This window comes from Arachis stenosperma, chromosome 8, assembly GCF_014773155.1.
Source record: "Arachis stenosperma cultivar V10309 chromosome 8, arast.V10309.gnm1.PFL2, whole genome shotgun sequence".
NCBI lineage: Eukaryota > Viridiplantae > Streptophyta > Magnoliopsida > Fabales > Fabaceae > Arachis > Arachis stenosperma.
The window spans coordinates 39,260,095-39,283,778 of record NC_080384.1 but is presented as its reverse complement, the minus strand read 5'-3'; the positions used below and the strand labels follow the sequence as shown (position 1 = coordinate 39,283,778).

The 23,684-nt window shown below is 32.9% G+C and overlaps 1 protein-coding gene across 1 annotated transcript; it reads right to left on the bottom strand.

Moving 5' to 3' along the window:
• Positions 1–1,798: 1,798 nt before the first annotated feature.
• On the bottom strand, positions 1,799–3,220 carry LOC130944101 (NAD-dependent protein deacetylase HST1-like). Its single transcript, XM_057872254.1, has 2 exons — positions 2,645–3,220; positions 1,799–2,534 (listed from the first exon to the last, which is right to left on the bottom strand). The coding sequence occupies exons 1-2, from the start codon at positions 3,176–3,178 to the stop codon at positions 2,400–2,402; spliced, it is 669 nt and encodes a 222-aa protein (XP_057728237.1). The 5' UTR covers positions 3,179–3,220; the 3' UTR covers positions 1,799–2,399.
• Positions 3,221–23,684: the final 20,464 nt, after the last annotated feature.

The window sequence follows — 23,684 nt, the reverse complement described above, 5'->3', positions numbered from 1 at the left end:
TCCAAAAACTATCGGTTCTAATTTTCTAAATGCTTTATCCTTTCCATCGTTGGAATTCACCTAAATCCTAAACATTCTGTTTATGAAAAAACTCAGTATTCTTAAATTTATATATATATATATATATATATATATATATATATATATGTGTGTGCGCGCGCGCGCGTGTTTTCACAAACATTTTTCTGGAAAGACAACAGGTGAAGTATGGGTAAAATATGGGTCCCTGTCTTTCTCCATTTTTTGATTTCTTGGTCTCTATTCATTGAATTGATTCATTATCCTTTTCTAATTATTATCTTTGTAATTATTGCCTCCCCCCCCCCCCCCCCCCTTTTTTTTCCCTATCAATGTATCATATCATATCATATATAAAATTGTATTTATATGGCTGTAATGTATCTTATTTTTGCAAATTTGTACCCGCTTGTACCTGTTTATTCCAAATGAATTAATCCCGAACCTATGCGTATGCCTATCCCTATCCCCACATATGTCCATTTAGAAATCAAAATTAAGCAACCAAAGGCAATTGCTAGTGGCCCATTTTGATTAAAATGTTATTTTTCTTCCTCTATTGTTATATTATTATATATATAAGTGACTTCAACAAGAGGAAAACGAAATATCTAAATTAACCTAAACCTCAATGATTAAATAAGCATGCATGTATGATTAAATAAGTTGAAAGAAGTTCAAACTTCAAACACCCCATCGTCTCCTTATAATGTCCAACATGCTTAACTTCTTCCAAAAACTTATTACTTTACCAAATAATAAAAGGGCAAAGTGCTCATATTTCGACGTCTAGATCAAACTTTATCCACTATAGCTTTTTCTTTTTGGGGATGTGATTTTTTTTTCAGTATAAAAATTGAGAAAAGTCATTTGTAAGCATTAAGAAAAATTAAAAAACAGAGTTTGTACCTGTTATGATTTTAAAACAATCATGTTTCAACTCTTTTTAAAAAAGTGAAGTCATCCAATACATTAGAATGTAACAACTACTTATTTAACCCTACATTTTATAGAAAAGTTTTCACGTGTACCGTTGGATCGGTATTACAATAATTTTTAACCGTTAATTTTAATTATATATATTATATATATTTTTTATAATTAAGATTAACGATTAAAAATCAATAAAACACCGGTATAACAGTATACTTGAAAATTTTTCTATCACTGGTCCACATTCAAACTATACTACTTAAATTTTCTATATGTAAGATTTAGAAGTATATATTTAAATTGGTCTCCACAAAATTTTACGACAGATATTTTCATCTTCAAAAGATTTTATTACGTTAAGATCTATAAACTTTATAAAAATAAGACATATAAATTATTTTATCACATTTTTAAAGACTTATTTATCTAAGTAAAAACAATGAATTTAACTAAAGTAGAAATTTATATGTCTTACTTTTATAAAATTTAAAAATCTCAATCTAATAAAGCTTTTTTAAAAATAAGGACGTTCGATATAAAATTTTTTAAGAACCTATTTAAATATATACTCTAAATTTAATATAAAGAGAATGCTATGAGAAAAAATAAAATTAAGTGAAAAAAAGATTATTTTTTATAATAAAAATAAAAAAAAAGATGAACATTAAGTGTAATATACACTCTTCTAAAAAATTTAGTTATAATATTCACTTCTTACTAAAAAATTTGCTTAAAGTTATTTTCAAGGTCATCCCATAAAAAAAAAAAAAAAAGAAAGCAGTTGAGACCACATCCACAAGTGGAGGAGACAAATTCATCCAACTTGGCAAGTTGTCATAAGGCATAACTCATAAGTCGTGTAAGTAGTAAGTAGTAAGTAGTAAGTACAGTGTATTTGTCCTTCTTCACAACCACCACTGCTATCTATCTACACCTTCCCCTTCCACTTCCAAACTTTATAGACGAACACAATTACACTATCTAGAAGATGGAAACTATTGATGACAAGATGATTTCAATTGAATTGAATGAGACGTTTCAACGAAAGTAATTAACCTTGCATAATGAAATAACTGGCCAAGAGGGAGTGCTTGTGGTTTGAAATACCTACTACCTTCCATGGACCATGCTAGTATTCACATCAACTCATCAACTACAGTCATTTTTACCAATGGATTTCACTTTAAATAAAACAAAAAATATCAAAATACATGATAAAATTTAAAATGGGAAATTAAGCCTTCACTTTCCCCTAACATGAACAAAATAATCCACCCTTGAAATTGAAGTTGAAGTGTGAAGTTTAGGTGGTGATCATCAATTGGGGTGGTTAGCGGGTGAGTTTTGATCATGGATTCATGGTGGTTGGTGAACAGCATCATAATCATTACATCTTTCATAATTGTTCTCATGAGGATGATATCTTAATTAATGTTCAAATATCTTCATCACCGTCTATGATTATGGCAATGTATATCATCCCTGTGATTGAAGATTCTACGGTGCTTGAATGGCCTCATATAATCTTCATCATCGTTATCTCCTCCTAATCTTTCAGACGAGCAACAACCTACATCGTCGTCCTGTCATGAAAAATTAATCACCAAATCAGTTATTTGTATAAAATAAATATTTATTTAATACAACCACTTTATAATAAGAATTAACAGAGCATATATTATGAAAAACTTACATCTTCATCAGAAATAGAAGAATGGTGGATGTTGTGATGATTATTATGTTGAAAGCGCTTCAAGTTGTTGAATCGAAAAGAAGAAGCAGTGTTGCTAGACATGTCTCCGTCATCGTAGCCATTAGTATTACCACCGCCGCCGGAAGCGGAAGACAAAGGCACCACCTGATTCTCCCCCTCCTCCTCCTCTGCTTCATATTCATCTTCCTCTTCCTCTTCCTCGTCTTCATCATCCTCAGATTCATCGTCTTCAGATTCATGATCATGAATGGCGGTGGTGACGGGAAGAGAAGAAGAAGAAGAGCAAGGATGGCAGAGAGAGGAGGTTACGGTGAGGGAGGGACCAGAAGCCTTCCAGGGAGTAGGAAGGTGGCAGTGGCGGCAGAGGAGCACTCTGACGTGCTTGGCGACAAGGAAGTTGGCGCCGTGAACGGTGCGATCGCAGTCCCAGCATAGCTTAGCCTGGTCTGACTCGCACAGCATCTGAGCCCTCTTTCCACACAGCGCGCACAAACACTCATTCCCTTCTTCCATTCCTTCTTTCTTTCTTTCTTTCTTTCTATTTCTTGTTACCAAATAACTAGCAACTACTATATATATGTATGTATAAATAATTAAATATAAATAGATAATTACAATTACAATCACAATCACAACTGGATAGGCAAGTAGTTTTCTTTTTTTTTTCCTTTTTTTTTTATTTGACGGGTAGGCAAGTAGTTAAATGTGTACTGTGTGTGGATTTAGAAACTGTGGGAATTCAATTCTCTAAAACTATATTTTGTTTGACTGTTCACTATGGTCCAAGGTTAAGACCCATTCTTGTTTCATTTCAACTTGCTTATCTTCTTATTCGGTAAAAAAGTTTAAAATTTTACGTGAAATTAAAAAAATAAATTAAATATATAAAACATAACATTAAAAAAAATAAATTATAAAATTATTAAATTTAGTATAAATTTTTTAATATTAAAAAATTTTAAAAATTAAATCGATATTCTAATTATTATATATATACATGAACATATATAATTATATAAAATTACTTTTTGAGTCTAATTTTATTTATTTTATGGTATTAAACATTTATTTTCTTTCTATATCTATCTACTATTTTATTGTTTTTTTTTTCTGTTCTCTCGCTTTATCAAAATTATATAAAATTCTTTTAATGGAGTGCAAAAAATAGGCTGAATAAAAAATAAATACATAATGTCTCTAAGTATATATAAATTATTTTCTTGTTTGGTTATTTATATCCTAGTGATTTCATGGTTGACACTTGACACAGTACTTAAATCATCCAACGCCACATTTTATTATAATAACATGTTGGTATTTTATTCAAACAACTATCAGGGTTAAATAAAAGTTATAAATTAAGGCTCAAGATATTTCAGTTTTTTATACAAAATATTTTTTATTAATAGAAATTTACATACAGTTATTTTTTATGTAAAATTAATAATTAAAAATTGTTAGAGATAATTTTATTTAAATTTGTTAAATTATATAACGTTTTGTAATTAATTAATTATTAACTTCAGATGAATATAATTGTACATGAGTATTTATTTTTTTATCTTGTATAAAATTAAAATATTAAAAAATGCAAAACAATTTCTCATCATCATTTATATAATAGTTTAAAAAAATTGTAACTAATTAAAATTTTCTTTTTAAGGGATATTAGTTTTCCTTTTTTTGGGTATACTTTTTCCTACGTGGTTGGTTTATATCTAGTGTCTGAGCCCACGCACGTGATAATCACCTGGGCAGAGACAATCTTTTATTTCCTAAATTAAGCCCACGTAAACATTCATATCATGTTATCATGTCTGTTCCTAATTTTATAATCTACTACTCACCACCTCATCTAATAAGATAGTAAATTTATTATTCATAAAAATTCCTAGAGTTGTGGAATTGTTGATAACAAGCGGTTTTATAAAGTTCAAAAAATCCTTTAGAATATTTTTCTCTTAAAGAAATAAAATCCATGTACAAAAGTAAAATTCTCTACACCACTTATTTTCTTTTTCCTTTATTTAAATCAATTTTGGATATTCTAAATAGGTTATTATAATAATATGGGCATATATGGTATGTAAGGAAGCCCGAAGTTTGTGGGATGGTGCTTTGGTTACCTCCAAAGGGGTGAGAATGGACAACCATATATATTGTTAATAATTTTATTTGGTTTATTTTAGACTTTAGATTCACCACACAAATAGCTAAGCATTTATGATTTGATTGGATTGCATATTTCAAAGGGAAAAGCAATCTTTTTATGGGCTCATAGCAAACCACTCAAGATCTCACATGGGTTTGCGGCAAACGTGGCATCCAAATCTTGATCATTGCTTAGGTGGAGTTTTGAATACTACTACTAAGATCATGATATTTATATAAATCAATTATAATGTTACATTGTGATTTCAATGAGTGGATAGAAAGAAGAGACGGTGATGAGTGATTACTATGGTTCAATGAATTGAGACTTTTTTTTTTTTTTTTTTTTGGGGAAGAGTTGTTGCATACTTGCATGTTACATGCTTTTGTCCCAGATCTAATTTTTAGTAAAAAGCTACATATATCTTTTTATTAGAAATACAATTTTATTCAAATATTTAAAATTTTGTAAAGAATATAATTTAATTATTTTACTATTACAATCTTTATTTATACGGATAATTCGATTATGATATTATTAATTAAGAAAAGAAAAAAATACTTATGATTCTAATTTGAGCTCCACGTATTGTTAACCCGTTGCATTTCCAAGTTCCAACCCTAGGAGCAATCCAATAATTTTGTGATCCACATTAATTTGTCCCATTCATCTAAAAACTATGGGCCAACTACCACTGTTACCAACCATGGATTGCAAAAACCAGATGATGAGTCATAGGGTCCTTAGTTCTTACTCCTTAAATCTACATTATTATATTCCACTATTCTTATCACTTGCTACAACAGCCTTAATGTAATTTGCAGTTTGTACGATGGAAAATAATCAATGATTATGTTTTGTGTATATTAAAATTGTTATTAAAATTAGTTATTAGTATAAAATATAAATATATATTAAAAATAAATTAAATTATATATGTATTTATATATAAATATGTTAATAATTAATTTTAATATATAAATAATATTTTTAAAACAAAATTAGGATATGTCATATGTGTTTAGATTTTTTAGATTATTTGGATATAAATAAATCCTCTCATGATTAGTATATTCTCATAAATTTGCACTCTTATATTTATATTTTTTATTATTAATTATTTAGTTATCTTAAAATTAAAAAAGGATAAAAGAGTAAAAATATTAATGATAAAGATATAAAACTTTGTTGCATTTATTTTGATAGTATTATTAGGGAGACAACATAAATTACTAGTAATCAACGAATAAAAAATTTTCGTACATCTATAATTTTAAAAAAGAGAAAGTAAAAGAAATTAATTTTTAATTTTAAAATTATAATTTTTTAAAGAATTTAAAATTTAAAATTTAAAATTTAAAATAAGTAAAATAAATTAAAAAAATAACTGATATTTATTAAAAGAATTAGCTCTCTAATATTATTCATTTAAAATTACATATTTAAAATTTATGTTAGTTGATTATTTTTTACGTTTTTTTATTTTTTAAATCATATTTATCCATATTTTAAAGCTAGGAGGATTTTTTAAGTAATATTTTATTCAAAATTTAGCGAAAGCCAAACTAAGTGTAATGTCTTGGTAGTTTTTTTATGATACTGTCAAAGAAGATTGCGAGAAGGATATTAAGTGGAGAAAGGATTTAATGTTCCAATAATGTTTGGATTATTAAATAGTTTTAGTAATAAAATATATTTTTTATTTTTTAATAATTATTAAATAATTTTTATTTAATTTTATTATAAACTAATTTTTATTTATTATTTAATTATAAAATTTATTATTTATTTTATTATTTATTTATTTTATTTTTAGAATTTATCTTTAATTTTTTTAATTTTATTTTAATTTAGATATCTTAATCTTATTTTTTTAATATTAAAATTAATAATTGGTTCATAATTTATTATTAATTTATTTTTTAATTATCTAATTCTATAATTGTAATTGTTTATCAAATTTTTTATTAACAATTTTTTTATTATTTTTTGTTCATCTTTTATCTATCTACTTAATTATCAATTTTTATTCATCGTTGCGCGATCTTCGTAGTTACAGAAATTGCAATTTGTAGAGATCTAATCGATTTTTTATTGTAGTAATTAATTAGTTCGTAGAAGAGTTTTTTTTTTATCTTACATCGTTCAGAAAACAATCAATTGTTTTGATTAGAAAATTGATTATCCGGAAAGAACACACATTTCGTGATTCATCCGGTCTTGTCATTCATCGAGTTTCTCTGCATCTGAATATCTCTCTGATCGGTGCTCTTTCGTTGCGATTTTCTCCTTCTTTCTCTTGTGCACAATTTTCACTATCTCTTTCTAACTCACTTTTCAGTTTTCTCTCTCTTCATTCCGATTTCTCATTTCATATATGTTTATTTTTCTTATTGTTTCGTATTTTTCTTTCTTTGCCAACCATTATGAAGAAGAAACCAGAAGAAAATAACAATGGTGCACGAAGAAAATCTCATGTCCTAAAACTATTCAAACTGTGATGTTAATGGTTTGACGAACTAGAAGAGAGAGAGAAATAGTGAAAGTTGAGAGAGGGGGAGAAAAATTGGTTTTTCTCATTTTGATAATTTTCAATGAATGAGAAAATAGAAAAATGAAAAATCTTATGTTCTCTTTATGTACTTCTACTATAATTAACAATCCTAACTTGAAAACATTAGTAAGAAAAAGACCTGGTGACAGTGATAAGAAAATCAGCAAGTTGATCTTTAGAACGAACTGGTATAAGATGAATAAGACTAGACAAATAATTTTCACAAATAATGTGGCGGTCCACTTCAATGTGTTTGGTTCTTTCATGAAAGACAGGATTATTGGCAATGTGAATGGCTGACTGGTTATCACAGAATAGAGTGATAGACTTTTGAAGCGGCAACCAATGAAATTCATTAAGAAAGATAACCAACTAGCTTCACAAGTGGCAACGACAAGAGGCCTATATTTAGCTTTTGTAGAGGACTTGGCAACTGTGGTTTGCTTCTCACTCTTCCAGCTAACGAGAGAGTTCCCGCGCATGAAGTAATAACAGAAAATAGAGTGACGAGTATCGGCACAGGTAGCCCAGTCAGTATCGGCAAATCAAGTGAGATGTAGATTAAAAGTAGAGTAGAAGAATAGACCAGTTGTAAGTCTGCCTTTTAAATATCGGAATACACGAAAAATAACTTGTAGGTGAGAAGTAGTTGCACAGTCCAAAAATTAGTTCAAACGTCCCACAACATAAGAGATATCGGGTCTAGTATTTGTGAGGTAATGGAGTCGGCCGATGAGCTGTCTATAAGTAGTGTTGTCCGCTAAAATGGTACCTGACTTCTTCAAAAGTTTCTGACTATAATCAAATGGAGTGGAGAGATGCTTTCAATCTAGATAACCAAAATCCTTGAGAATGTCCATGGCGTACTTTCACTGATAAATGTGAATTCCGAAATTGGAGCGTGTTATTTCCATTCCCAAGAAATACTTGAGATCACCAAGATCCTTTATTTTGAATTTGTCATCCAAAATTTGCTTGATGGAATTGATTTCGCCAATGTCATCCACGGTTAAAACCAAGTCATCAACATATACTAGAATGGCAGTGAAGCTTTCAGATTGTTTCTTGATGAAAAGAGAATGATCATGAAAAAAAATTGCTTATAACCAGCATCAACAAGAGTCTGAGTAAGTTTAATGTTTCATTTTTTGCTTGCTTGTTTAAGTCCATATAGAGACTTTTGTAATTTACAAACCAAACCTGGTTGTGACACAACCAAACTGGGTGGTATCCTCATATAAACTTCCTTGTCCAAATCTCTGTAAAGGAAGACAGTATTGACGTCTAGCTGTTTCAAATTCCATTTCTTTATCGATGCTAATGCTAACATTACTCGTAGAGTAGTCATTTTGACAACTGGACTAAAAGTTGTTCTTATCTTCCTATTTGTTCATCCTCTTTGTAGCTTTGTTGAGATAAGAATGAGTGACATCTACTTGTTCTTCCCATGACTTAATCATATGATAAGGTCCAAGACTCTTTCCTGAGTAAGAGGAAGAAAGAGAATATGGTGTAAGCAGCTGTTGTCTAGTCGCAATCTCGAATGGACTCTTCCTTGTGGACTCGCTTCTTTGCAAATTATGAGAACTGAGCAATGTCTAGAAGTTTTGTCTAATTTTTTTTATTAGTGCTTACAAAATGCCTCAAGTAACACTCGAGTAAGGCATTCACTCTCTCAGTTTGAGGATGAAAACTCATTGAAAAATGAAGCTCCGATTCAAGGAGTTTGAATAGCTCAGTCCATAATCTCCCTGTAAAGTATGGATCTTGATCATTAATGATGTTCTAAGGCAATTCCCAATATTTCAACACATTCTTAAAGAATAGTCAAGTTGCTTCCACTGTAGTGCAATCAGTAGAGGTATGTATAAAGGTAGCATACTTCGAAAATCGATCCACTATCATAAGGATAGATCCAAACCCCTCAAACTTTGGTAAGACAGAAATAAAATCTAGAGAGACACTTTTTCATGGTCGTTCTGGTGGAGGCAGAGGTTCCAACAACCCACTTGGTGCCTTATTTTTAATCTTATTCTGTTGGCATACAAGACAAGTTTTCACATAACTTTCCACTTCATTCCTTATTTGAGGTCAATATAATAGGAAGATTCAATGAGTGCCAAGGTTCTTCATTGACCTTGGTGACCAGCCCACTTAGTGTTGTGGCATTCTCTCACTAACTTTCTTCTTAGATTTTCCTACTTAGGGTTGTATAATCTTCTCCCTTTGGTATACAAAAGGTTATTTTCTAGCCAAAATTTTTTTGTCTTACCTTCTCAAGCTAACTTGGCTAATAGATGCAGCCCTTTTTTGATGATGCATATAATATCTCCCTCGACAGTGGAAATGGCTGCCAACTCAGTCTTCGATGGAAGGATGAATCCACCATCTAACAAATCATTGAGTTGCTTTTTCAACTCCTTAAGTTCTAGCGATGCCATCCGGTATAGCGTTGAGGTAGGTGACTTCGCTCCTAGCTATAATTCAATCTTGTGATCCACCTTTCTCTTAGGTGGTAGTTGCTTTGACAACTCGGGAGGCATCACATCTTTATTTTTTTAAAACACTTTCTTGATTTTCGGAGGAATGTTGGTGCGCGAAATTAAACTTCGCACAACTGAACTAGCAAGTGCACTGGATCATCCAAGTAATACCTGAGGTGAGTCAGGATTGATCCCACGGAGATTGTCGGCTTGGATCAAACAGTGGTTATTTTGTAAATCTTAGTCAGGCGGATAGAAAAGTTGTTTAGTTGTTTAACCGCATAAAAGTAAAATAAAGATAATGTTACTCAGTGGTTGTGAATTCAATGGCAAGAAGATGGTTAAAGCTTCAGAGATGCTTTGTTCTTCTGGATCAATCCTTTCTTACTGTATACTCCAACTGTGAATCAATACCGGTTGAGAGGCTGCCAATCTTCCTCTAGGCTAAACACCAGGTTTAGTGCGCATCCAGTTTAAATGAGGGTGAAGCTCCTGCAGTTCATTCCCTTAGTGATCCTACTCAAAACGCCACAGACAAGGTCAAATCTACTGGATCAGAGAATGCAGCGCCTTGGTTCTGGTATTTACCACAAAGACCCTAATCTCCCCATATATCGCTGAACTGATGTCTCGAGAAGTCCCTAACGAAGTCGTGGATTAGCCGTCTAAGAGATGTATAATCAAGCTAGTGGTTCAGCAATATCTGATGAAAGACACTCACTGAACCCATGTAGAATAGAGATAACTTGTGACAGTTCAACTCATTCATAAGTTTGAAGAACGAAGATACATCTTAGAATAGAATCAAATACGAATTGAGATAGAACAGTAATACTTTTATTAATCCATAAAACTTTGCAGAGCTCCTAACCTTAACCGAGGAGGTTTAGTGGCTCATACTGTACAATGTAAAACGTGAAAAGGGTGGAAGAAGATCGTGTGTGTCAAAAGTGGTGGTAGAAGATCCTAAACAAGGGTGATCTTCTCCTATATATACTAACCTAATGACTAAGGATTACAGAAATATGATAAACTAGTCTATTAGTGCAAAAATCTACTTATGGGGTCCACTTGGTGAGTGTTTGGGCTGAGAAAAAGAGTAAGCCACGTGCTAGGACTCCCTAGGGGCATTGAACGCTGGCTAGGAGCCCCTTTTTGGGCGTTGGACGCTGGTCACCTCCTTGTGGGGGTTGGACGCCAGAATAGGGTTGGTGGCTGGCGTTGAACGCCAGTTTTGGGCCTTTAATTCTGAAGCAAAGTATAAACTATTATATATTTCTGGAAAGCCCCAGATGTTAGCTTTCCAGAGCTATTGAGAGAGCACCATTTAGGCTTGTGTAGCTCCAGAAAAGCTCTTTCGAGTGCACAGAGGTCAGATCCTGATAGCATCTGCAATGCTTTCTCTGTCTCTGAAACAGACTTTTGCTCTAGCTCCTCAATTTCAACCAGAAAATACCTGAAATCACACAAAAATACACAAACTCAAAGTAGAATCCAAAATGTAAAATTTTCACTAAAACTTATGAAAAATTAATAAAACTTAAATAAAACATAACAAAAACTATATGAAAATGATGTCAAAAAGCGTATAAAATATTCGCTCATCAAAAGTCTTCTCTTTCAGGTGTTAACTCTTGTAATAGAGCTAAATATATAATTTGTCCCTTCTTGAACCCTTTCGTGAATTGCATAGTAAAGAACATTGGTGGTCCTTCAACTTTAGAGATTGTAGGGACCATGCATTGAGACCCTTTCTCCATGACACATACTATGTCGTAGTATAGCATAGGTATTATATTTGCATTCCTTTGTAAATCGAACTTGATGACTAATCATTCATGGGTGCTACTGAGAAATTCACAAGTCCCATCCAAGAACCAAGAGTCATCTCAATCCTTTTTGCTATTCCCTTAAGATGTTCACCCTTATTATTCATGGATTTGAACTAGCTATTCTTTTTAGTGATATTCAATCCAATCCTCTTTGCTTCATCATGAGTGAAGAAGTTATGTGTAGCACCAGTGTCGATCATATTCATGACAGATTTTTTATTGATAAAAGCTTTGACATACATCAAGCCTTTCTTTTCTGTAGAGCTTGCCTCTTTGCCATTTATAGTATTCATCAGTTGGACAGATCCAACACATTCAGTCACCTACGATTTAGCCTCTCGTTCTTCGGTGATGGATGCCAAAGTCCTTAACTTGGGATAGTCCTTCATTTGGTGTGATCCCTTGCACACGAAGCATTATCCTTTTGACACGAAAGCCTTCTTCTTTTCCTCGTACTCTTTCTTTGAAGAGTACTTCCCTTCTTTGTTGGTTGAGAAACTCTTTCCCTTGTCTCTCCCACTTTTAGTAGAGCAAGGCTTGGAGGAATACTTGGGTTTAGAATCTCCTCGATGATACTCATTGAGTGATTTGGCCATCACAATGGCTTCATCGACATCCTTAATATTTTTTCTTTGTAATTCTTGCTTTGGCCAAGTTTGGAGTCCATCAATGAAGAAGAACATTGCATCCTCTGATGCTAAGTTGAAAATTTGAAGCGTGAGAATAGTGAACTTCTTTACATAGTTGCTAATCATACTCTTGTGCTTCAACTCCCTCAACTTATTTCTTACTTCATAGAGCACATTTTAAGGGAAGAATTGCCTTTTCAACTCTCTTTTAAAATCTTCTCATGTGGCTATGTTACAAGTACCATTTTTTATGTCTACTTATTTTTTTCTCCACCACAAAGTAACATTATCAGGAAAGTAGAGAAGTGCAATGCGTACCTTTATTGCTTCTTCAACTAGGGGTGTTCGCGGTGCAGTTTGGTTCGATTTTTGAGAGAAAAGTCATCCAATCCAATCTTTTAAATAAACTGCGGTTCGGTTTGGTTCGGTTTTTTTTATCAAGATCATCCGAACCAAACCAAACCAATTAAAATCAATTTGGTTTGGTTTGGTTTGTTCAGTTTTTTCAATCAATTCGAAAAAATACTACCATACTATATTATATATGCAATTTTACTAATGCAACTATAATTTTCAACAAAAGGAAAGTCAATTGACAATCCATTCCAATCTTATCAAGATATTCATATTCAAAGAAAACCACAACAATTCATTTAGAGATGAAAAACGACATTGAGAATCACTTAATTAACTCCAAATATCCATACTCTTAACATAAGCGCATGTGGTGCCTAACATGGCAGTAACTGTTAACCTTGCGGCCTTGACTAACAAACATCAGTCATATACCTCATACCAAATTACTAAATACTAATAATGCTTGCAATTGTAAACCCTAAAAAATTTCAAGCACCAAATCATTGTACTATTATTGTACATATGTCTATAACCCCATCAATTTTCTAGAAAATGATACCTTATGATTTATGAGTAGTTGCTATCCATATATCTCATAGTCTTCCAAGTGACCGTGTTTTCCATCATCTAAATTATAAGAGTATAATACATTTTAGGAGGGAAAATACATTCAACAAATATATTCAACAAATTCATTCAACCAATATATTCAATAATCAATAAGCCAATAACTATTTCACAGTCATAACATTGCAGATTAAATAATAATCAAATATATTGAACAATAATCAAATAAAATAGATGGAACAATAATCAATCTGAACTGAATTTTATAGCAAAAATAGCAAAAACAGATGGAACAATAATTAACCTGAACTGAATTAAGAGGAATCAAGAAATACAACTAAACTAATTCTAAAAATTTTGCAAAAATGGTGCACCAATTCCAAACTAAATCAAGAAATAGAACCATATGAAATCAGTAATACAACCAAATTAATTCCAAATTGTGCACCAATTCTACAGATTCTTCCTCTTTTACCTTTCCCTTTCCTACATTAACGTTGAATAAACAAAAAGTTTAGAATCAACCCTAAACCAGAATTACCTTAGATCAAACAGAACAAAAAGTTCAGAATTAAGAAATAAAATCAGAATCAACAACTCAACCATAGAATCAAGAACAAGCCTTGTTCATTATAAATTAGAATCAATTAGAAGATTAAACCAGAACAAAAAAAATCAACCTGAGACTTAGGCTCCATTATAGAGAACAACGGAGGTGCAAGATGGTGAGACGACGATGGCGATGAACCAAAAACCATAAATGGAAGGACAACACTATTTCAATGACGGAAAAGAAGAGACGGCGGTTTGTCGAGGACGACGACGTCTGCTGGTTCGTGGAGGAGATGGCTGCTGGAGACGTGGTGTGTGGAGCCGTCGAGGATGAGGGAGAGAGCGAAGTGCTGCGAGCCTACGAGGAAGGGAGAGGGAGAGGAAAGGGCCGCGCCGCAGTGATGGTGTTGTTCGGCGGCGTGGATGGTGGAGATGGAGGAGGAGGTTTGGTGCTGGGATTCGGCACTAGAGAGGCTCAGAGAGGGCTTGAGGGAGTTAGGGTTCCTGGTAGGGGTGGTTGCGGCTAGTTTAGGGGAACTGTGAAGAGAGGCTGTTTTTATATTGGGTTTTTTTTTATAAAACCGGTTTGGTTCGGTTCGGTTAGGGTTTTCTCTATTGAAACCGAAAACCGAATCGAACCGCAAAGAACTGCAAAAATTCAAATTTTTGGTTTATTCGGTTTTCAGTTTATTCGGTTATCGGTTTATTCGGTTCGGTTGGTTGGTTTTGTTCGGATTGGATCGGTTTTGAACACCCCTATCTTCAACCACCCCTTGACCTTCGAAGTACCTCTCAATTTTCCATAAGTTCTCCACCTCTCGAGCGTCCCTCACGCCCTTGAACTCCTTTGACTTTGGGAGATCAATCATTGTCGTCTCCCTTATAATAGTTGGTCGGAGATCTTGCCTCCTCAAATCAAACTCGAACCTTCTCAAATAGTTTCAAAGAATTCTCAAACTTCTCTTCTATTTGGACCATGATTTCTTTAAAAGCATTTAGTTCTCCCAACACATGAATCTGGAGAGTCTCCTTGTTGTGTTCTATCTTTTGGAAGTGCTTATCCATAATGGATAGAACATTCTCCAATATAGAAACTCTCTTTTCTAAAAAGTTAAAGCCCTTACCTGAAAGCTCACTTGAAGAACGGGCCTTCTTGCTTCTCTATTGAGAAGGAATAACATCCATTCTCCTTTGAGACTCAACATGCTCCATTGTTACACTAGAAGTCATACCCATAAACCACTTGTGCTCTCTCTCAAATATTGCTCTGATGCCAAATTGTCACCGGCACTCAAACTTACTCAACTCCTTGAGTTAAGACCAAATCAGCCTAACCCTCAATACTTACAAGAAAGTTAAGAACACAAGAGAACACAAGAGAAATGAAGTTTTAGTAGAAAGAACACTTTATTACTCAAGTATTTGTTACAAATAACTCACATACACAAACTCTAACTTTCACCCCCTATTTATAGCCATCCACCTCCTCAATGGATGGTTAAAATTAAATCTAATCAACAGTCTAGATTGAACATCCAGAACTTTCACTACAAATATCTATCCTATCACATTTTTCTAAATATTTTTAGATTATCCTATACTATTATTCATATTTTTATATACATCCACACTTTTCTATAATCCTTTATGACCATCCAAAATTTTTAAAATTTTTTTAGAATATTTTGAGATTTTTTAAAATATTCTAAAATATTATAAAATTATCTAAAACATTTTCAAACATTCAAAAAATTATAAATATATTATCAATTTTAGCCTTCTAAAATTTACGGTAAAAAAACGAATCAAAATAGTCTTGAACCATTTTTGTACAGACAAATTAGTATAAAACAAATTGGTTTCCAATTTGATGATTCTTTTTTTCATGTGAAGAATCAATTTGACATATTACTCTTATAATGTATAGTAATAATATTTGTGTTATATGGAGATCTTCCAAAATGCAAAATATAGATAGATTTACTAGATTTTTATAAATAAAATAAATATCATATTTATCACGATATATATTAATAGAGATATGATATAGATAGATTTACTAGATTTTTATAAATAAAATAAATATCATATCACGATATATATTAATAGATATTTATATTTTTATAATTTTGTTTCTGGTCTTGTTTACACGGTTATCAATGGGATTGAATTCAATTAAAGAAAAATAAAATATTATTTTAGTCTCAATATTTGATATGATTATTTTAATTTTTAATAATATTTTATTTTAATCGTTTTATTTTTATTTTAAAATATATAAAATAATATTATCGGCAAACTTTTTATTAACACTTAATGAAATTAATATACTATTAATAATATTTTTATTAAAGCTCTGTTTGTTTAAATTCTATTTTTTACTTTTTTTTTTGAAATTTTTCTTAAAGAATTTAATAGTGTAAAATAAAAAAGAAGAATAAAATAGGAGAATAAGAATTAGACTTGACAAAAGGATAAAGATAAATGAAAGAAGTTGAATAAATATAACTTTAACAAAAATATTCTTAACATTACATCAATTCTGTTAATTGTTAATAAAAAATTTGATGATGGAATAACATTAATATCATTTTAAATGTTTTGGATTAAAAATAGGATGATTATAATGTTAGAAACTAAAATAGAATTTATTCCAAATGTTGGGATCAAAATAATATTTTATTCTTAAAAAAATCAAACTGATACAATATTGTATTTTTTTTAATTGTTTACGATATTTTTTAACCCGACAAATTAATAATTAATCTATTGCAGATTGAAACTTTATTTAAGAATTTGTTATTAACAAATAATTAATAAATTACTATATGTAAAAAATAGTGTTCAAATTCTGACACTTGTTTAAGTGAATTAGTAAGTTAACTATTAGATTAATCTAAATACCATAATATTCATGTGTTGATCCAACAAAGGCGAAGGACAAGCATAGAGGGCTCAAAAACCAGATACAAAAGATGGGCCTCTGTGCGAACATTCCATGATAATATCACCACCATTGGCATTATACCCTGCATACTCCACCAACCAAGTGTCCAAGTCACACTAATAACAAGTCCAACAAAATAATACCTAATAATAAATGAAAATGGGCCTTATTGTTGAGGCTCTTCATCATCAGCTGAATCCGAAGGCCTAAAAGTGTTCACAATTCTCGATAGCAACAACAGGACTCAAAGACCAAAGTGCCAATGCGGTGGTCTAAATAAACATAAGACATATAATCATACATGACCCCCAAAAAAAAAACATATATATATATATATATATAGTGGTGGATCTTGAAAATTTTTTTTTAAAAAGTCAAATATATATATTATATAAAAGTATTTATATTTAAATTAAATGAATTAATTTTTATTTTTAAATTATTATAAATTTATAATTATAGAAATAAATTACTAAAAATTATAATTCATATAATAGCATCTAAAACTACACTAAACATATAATTTTTTTGTACAAATCAATTTTTTTCAAAAAATATTAAAGATCAATAAAAAAATATAAAATGACAAACTTAAAATATAATAAGATTTTTTTTATTTGATATTATGATACCAATTATTATATTGTGGAACATATTAAAGATAATAGTGATATAAAAAAATTAAAATATTAGACTTATTTTAATAAATACTTAAATATATAATTTATCTATTTTATAATTTAGTTGAAAAATAATTTTGTTTTATAAAATATTAAAATTAATAAAATAGTATGAAATTATTTATTTGTATTATTTATTAGAGTAAAGTATTATTTTTGTCTTCAACATTTGGAGTAAATCTTATTTATGTCCCTAACGTTTAAATCTTTTTATTTATATCCCTAACATTTAAAAAGTGATTCAATGTTATCCCCAACTAATAACACCATTCCTCCCCAACCCACCACTGCTACTCCTCACCACTTCTTTCTATTTAATTTTTGCAAACTTCAAAACCAAAGTCCCAAACTTTAAAAGAAAATTAAAAAAAGACAGAAAGGGAATAAAGGCTATTTTTTTCTATTCTATGCTGTTACTAGTTTCTTCGAGTGTTCAGACTAAGCGACGCTGAAAAGAATTCACTTTAGGTGTTCTTCTGATCTCGTACGTAGCTTATGGTTGCTAGCCATGGTTGTTTTCGATGTGAAGTTGCAAATTTGGCAACTTAGTTTTGGTAATCCTGTGGTAGAATAAGAGCAAAAGAAGGAATTAAAGTGATTGCTGAAGAAAGTGAGGTTTAAAAATTTTAGGTGTGTGATTGAAATTAGAGTTGTTGTGGTGTGGATTGTAACACCCTACCACACTAAGCTTTACGCTTAAGTCGTAAAGCAGAGGTGGTGTGGTATTACGACCTCTAAAATAAAATGTATATTTATAATAGCAGAAGAATTATAATATTCTAGGAGCCTTGAAGAATAGAGGAAATAAAAATCGCGAATATAAAAGCGCAACACTCGAGAAATGAGTTAACTTGCATGCTAAGAAAGCTACAGCTGTCAAGTGTAAAGAAACCCAAAACAAGAACAGAGAGTCAAAGATACAAAATAACGAGCTCCTGACTCAGCCTGCGAAGTCAAGACTGGCCGGAGAATATACACCCATATATACATATATATATACATATCCAAAACCTAAATGTACATAAACAAAATTCTGCCTCTCCATACACCTCTAGGAGGATCAAAAAGAATAAGTTATGTGGAGAGAAAGCTAAGTACATATATATACATCATAACATAACAAAATAACCCAGTAACCACTCCGCTTCAAGAGTCCAGACGCCTAACGAGATGCCTCTCGACCTGCATCTGAAAAACAACAACATAGTATGGAATGAGAACCAGAGGTTCTCAGTATGGTAAAGGTGCCACACACATAATATATAAGGTCCTGGGAATGCCAGAGGCAATCCTAGAACGCCGACACTCAGATTATAGAGCTTAAAGTATTAAATAGAAGCCATAAAAGGTGGTTTACTAAGGATATTTAAACCTAACTTAACTTAACCTTAAATCTAAATCCCATTCTGCCATTCCTCCTTACCTCCAACTACATCATGCATTTTCACAGACAAGTAAACAAACAAAGGCAAACACAAGAAGGTTACAAGTACTGCAAATAACAAATATACATTTAACATGGCAAGTACATTTAAGCACACCCAGTTAATACACAAGCAAGTAATTCAAGTAATATGCATATGATGCATGCCTGTCCTATGGCTGATGAGGCTCATCTGTCGGTTATCCAGCCAACCCGACAAGTCTGAATTGTACTTAGACTGTCCCCCGACGTGCATCCCCAAGAGTCTATGCATAGTTTTTTCTCAAATAATCAATAATACTCAATGGGGGTAACATTCCCGGGAATTTATATAGTGCCCGGTCACACACTTACGTCGTAGGGTCAACAGAGTATCAAGTTTTCAACCTGGTACACATGGTGGCAAGCCACGGCACTTAATCCAGGGAATCTCGTATCTCAGATTATTCAAATTCATAAGCCATATAAATAATTCAATTATAATTCATCAACATCAACATCATTCTCAATCGCATTTTCATTCATCATCATACATCAATCATATTCAATCCTTATCCTTCACTATCACACCTCCCATTCCGTCCATCAATAGTTCCAATTCAAAACATAATTCATTCTTTTCTAAATGAATCAAACTTAAAACATGCCCATTTTCTTAATAACTCTAAATCAAACCATATACCCTTTGAATCTAAATCTTTTTAGATAATCATATAAACAAAATCTCTAATTTCTATAAAATTTCGGCAGCATCTCCTCTAAAACTCGGATTTTGCCACCCTTTTCGGGTCCAAACCTGCATTCTTTTCAATTCAACATACCCTTCCTTATCATCATAACAATCACCACAATAAATCTACCTCAGATCAACAATTAAACTCATACAATATTCAAATTCAACAACCAAAATTCAACTAAGAGTCATAGTTCACAAATCCTAGGCTTTTAACACAAAATACCTCAAATCAATAATTCACCGAATCATTAATTAATCAACAAGCACCAAACCAACCATGTTCATCAATAATAACATTCACCATCCAAAATTAATAACTAATTATCCAATAAACTTCAACCAAATATATTCATCGAAAAATTACTAAACATTAAACATTAACCCGCATTCCAACTTATCCTATGGTCATCTAGCCTAAGTTTTCATAGAACATTATATATTAAATACAAGAAACCTAAACCATACCTTAGCCGATTCCCAAGTATTATTCCAAGACAATTTTCCTAAAAGAACACAGCCCTCAAAACTTCAACTAATCCGCTTCCTCCAAGTTCCAGTATTCACAATTTCAAGCTCCAATTATTTATTCACAACCTAATACACATTCATAACACATATATATCCAATTTAATACTCAAAGCTCAAATTCAATGAAATTAAAATAAAATTATCGTATCCTCACCTTACCCAAGCTTCACATAAGCAAGAGTAAACGTTTTCCTCAAGCTAATTGGATCCTAAAACATCAGAAATCAAAGAAATTCAACATTCCCACTTAAAATTCAAAAATTGGGGGAAATGAGAGACTGAAGTGGAATATCAAGTTACCTATGAAATTGTTCCGGTAGAAATGTAGAGCTCAACGCGGTGAACGCGTGGCCGCAAACGGTGCGGCGATCGGAGCTCGAACGGAGAAGTTGCGGTGTACGGAAGTTAACGGGAGGGTTTGACGTCCTTCCTTTTCTCTCTTCTGTTTCCCTTCGATGCAGCCAAAATGAGAACAAGAAGGACGTGGCCTTTACTTAAAGGGCTGGTCTGGTTGGGCCCACGGTCCGGTTTGGGCCCGGTTCAACCGGTTCGGCCCGTTCGGTCCAATCTTGGACCGATTTCTTCAAAATTAGTGTCAAAATTCTCGTTTCGATGAGCTCTATCCTAATTTAATATACTATTCACATTTCTAATCCTCCTTATTAAAAATTAATTTATTAACTAATTATCTACTAATTTAACCGGGGTTTACATCCTACCCACCTAATAAAGAATTTTGCCCTCAAAATTCAAATCTAGTTACCTGAAAAGAGATGTGGATAGTCTTTTTGCATATCTGATTTGAGTTCCCATGTGTGTTCTTCAATACCAGCTCGACTCCAAGCTACTTTTACCAATGATACTTCTCTTCCTCGTAATCGTTTAACACTAGTGTCATCAATTCTTACCGGAATTACTGGAAGTGTTAGATCTTCTCTCACTTGGATTGGTTCTGGTTCTAGAACATGACTTGCATCAGGAGTATACTTCCGAAGCTGTGATACATGAAACACATCGTGCAAATTCGAAAGGTACGGCGGTAAGGCAATTCTATAAGCCACTGGTCCAATTCTCTTCAGAATCTCAAACGGTCCAATATAACGAGGATTCAGTTTCTTGGTCCTAATAGCTCTTCCCACTCCAGTGGTTGGTGTAACTTTCAAAAAGACATGTTCTCCTTCTTCAAATTCCAAAGGCTTTCGCCTCTGATCAGCATAGCTCTTCTGACGGCTTTGGGCTATAAGCATTCGACTACGAATTTTCTTTATCTGTTCAGTAGTTTCAGCTATCATCTCAGGCCCTAACAAACTTCTTTCTCCAGTTTCATACCAACACAGTGGAGACTGACATTTTCTGCCATACAGAGCCTCATATGGAGCCATTCCGATGCTCGCATGATAGCTATTATTATAAGCAAATTCTATTAATGGCATATACCGATCCCAGCTCGTAGGCTGGTCCAAAACACAAGCCCTTAGCATATCCTCCAAGGTCTGAATAGTTCTTTCTGACTGACCATCTGTCTGAGGGTGATACGCAGTACTCAAACTTAACTGAGTTCCAAATGCACGCTGAAAAGCTCCCCAGAACCTTGATGTAAAGCGAGGATCCCTGTCAGATATAATGGTAGAAGGCACGCCATGCAACCTGACAATCTCTTTAATATACATTCGAGCTAATTCTTCCATTGAACAACTTATTCGGATAGGAAGAAAGTGAGCTGATTTTGTTAGTCGATCCACAACCACCCAAATAGCGTCACAACCCGATCGGGTTCTAGGCAAACCTATCACAAAATCCATTGCGATACTCTCCCATTTCCATTGTGGAATCTCCAAAGGCTGAAGGGTCCCTGATGGTCTCTGATGCTCAATCTTAACCTTCTGACACGTTAAACATTTAGATACATGCAATGCCACATCATTCTTCATCCCTGGCCACCAGAACATCACTTTCAGATCCTGATACATTTTAGTACTCCCTGGATGAATTGAGAACCCACTCTTATGAGCTTCCTTCAAGATACTTTGTCGCAGGTCTCCAACATTAGGCACAATAATCCGGTTCTTGAACCTCCATAAACCATCCTGGCCTTCTGACACTCTCAACTGTTTTCCCTGTTCAACTGCCGGTAATACTTTACGTAACGCTTCACTGTCTTGATGAGCCTTCAGAAGTTCTGATTTAAAATCACTTGAAATCTGCAACTGACTCAAACACAAAATTCCAGATTCTTCTCTAATTCCTAAATTCAAACCTTGAAATGCCTTCAGTAGTTCTTCCTCCTGTAGCATCATCCAAGCTGCATATAAAGACTTCCGACTCAAAGCGTCCGCCACAACGTTCGCTTTTCCTGGATGATAATTCAATTCAAAATCATAATCTTTCAAAAGCTCCATCCACCTCCTCTGACGCATATTTAACTCTTTCTGCTCAAAAAGATACTTCAAACTCTTATGGTCTGAGAAAACATGAAACTTAACACCATAGAGATAATGCCTCCAAATCTTTAAAGCAAACACAACAGCAGCAAGTTCCAAATCGTGTGTCGGATAGTTCATTTCATGCGGCCTTAACTGCCGTGAGGCGTATGCCACAACATTCTGGTGCTGCATCAGAACGCACCCTAAACCTTTCAGAGATGCATCACAATACACTTCAAACGGTTCACTTGGTTCAGGTAATACCAATACAGGTGCAGTAGTCAACCTGTGCTTCAATTCTTGAAAACTCTCCTCACACTCTGGAGTCCAGATAAAAGGCGTATCTTTCCTAGTCAATTTAGTTAAAGGTAAGGCGAGATGTGAAAATCCCTTAATGAATCTGCGATAATACCCCGCCAAACCTAAGAAACTCCTAATCTCTGTCACTGAAGTTGGTCGCTCCCAATTCATCACTGCTTCAACCTTAGCAGGATCCACAGCTATTCCCTGCTTACTTACCACGTGGCCGAGAAACTTCACTTCACTCTTCCAGAACTCACATTTAGATAACTTAGCGTACAACTTTCTGTCTCTCAGAATTTGCAGCACAGTTCGCAAGTGATCAGTATGTTCCTCTTCAGTCTTAGAATAAACAAGAATGTCATCAATGAAGACAATAACAAACTTGTCCAGATACGGTCGGAAAATCCTGTTCATATAATCCATAAATATTGCCGGGGCATTAGTTAACCCAAAAGACATTACTGTATATTCATAATGACCATAACGCGTCCTGAAAGCAGTCTTCGGAATATCCTCATCTCTAACCCTTATCTGATGATATCCGGATCGCAGATCAATCTTAGAAAACACACCGGCTCCCTGTAACTGATCCATTAGATCATCGATTCTAGGCAACGGATATTTGTTCTTCACAGTGATCTTATTCAACTGCCGATAGTCGACACACAAACGCATACTCCCATCCTTCTTCTTTACTAGTAACACTGGTGCTCCCCACGGAGAAACACTTGGTCGGATGAAATGCTTACCCAACAAATCTTCCAGCTGAGCTTTCAATTCAGCCATTTCTAAAGGTGACATCCTATAAGGAGTAATCGAAATTGGACCGGATCCAGGTACCAACTCGATTGCA

Excerpts from the sequence above, each read along its gene's own strand:
- LOC130944101 (XM_057872254.1), bottom strand. The coding sequence starts at position 3,178 with ATGGAAGAAGGGAATGAGTGTTTGTGCGCGCTGTGTGGAAAGAGGGCT. Across the intron at positions 2,535-2,644 it reads CTTCTATTTCTGATGAAGAT|GACGACGATGTAGGTTGTTG; the intron begins GTAAGTTTTTCA and ends TTTTCATGACAG.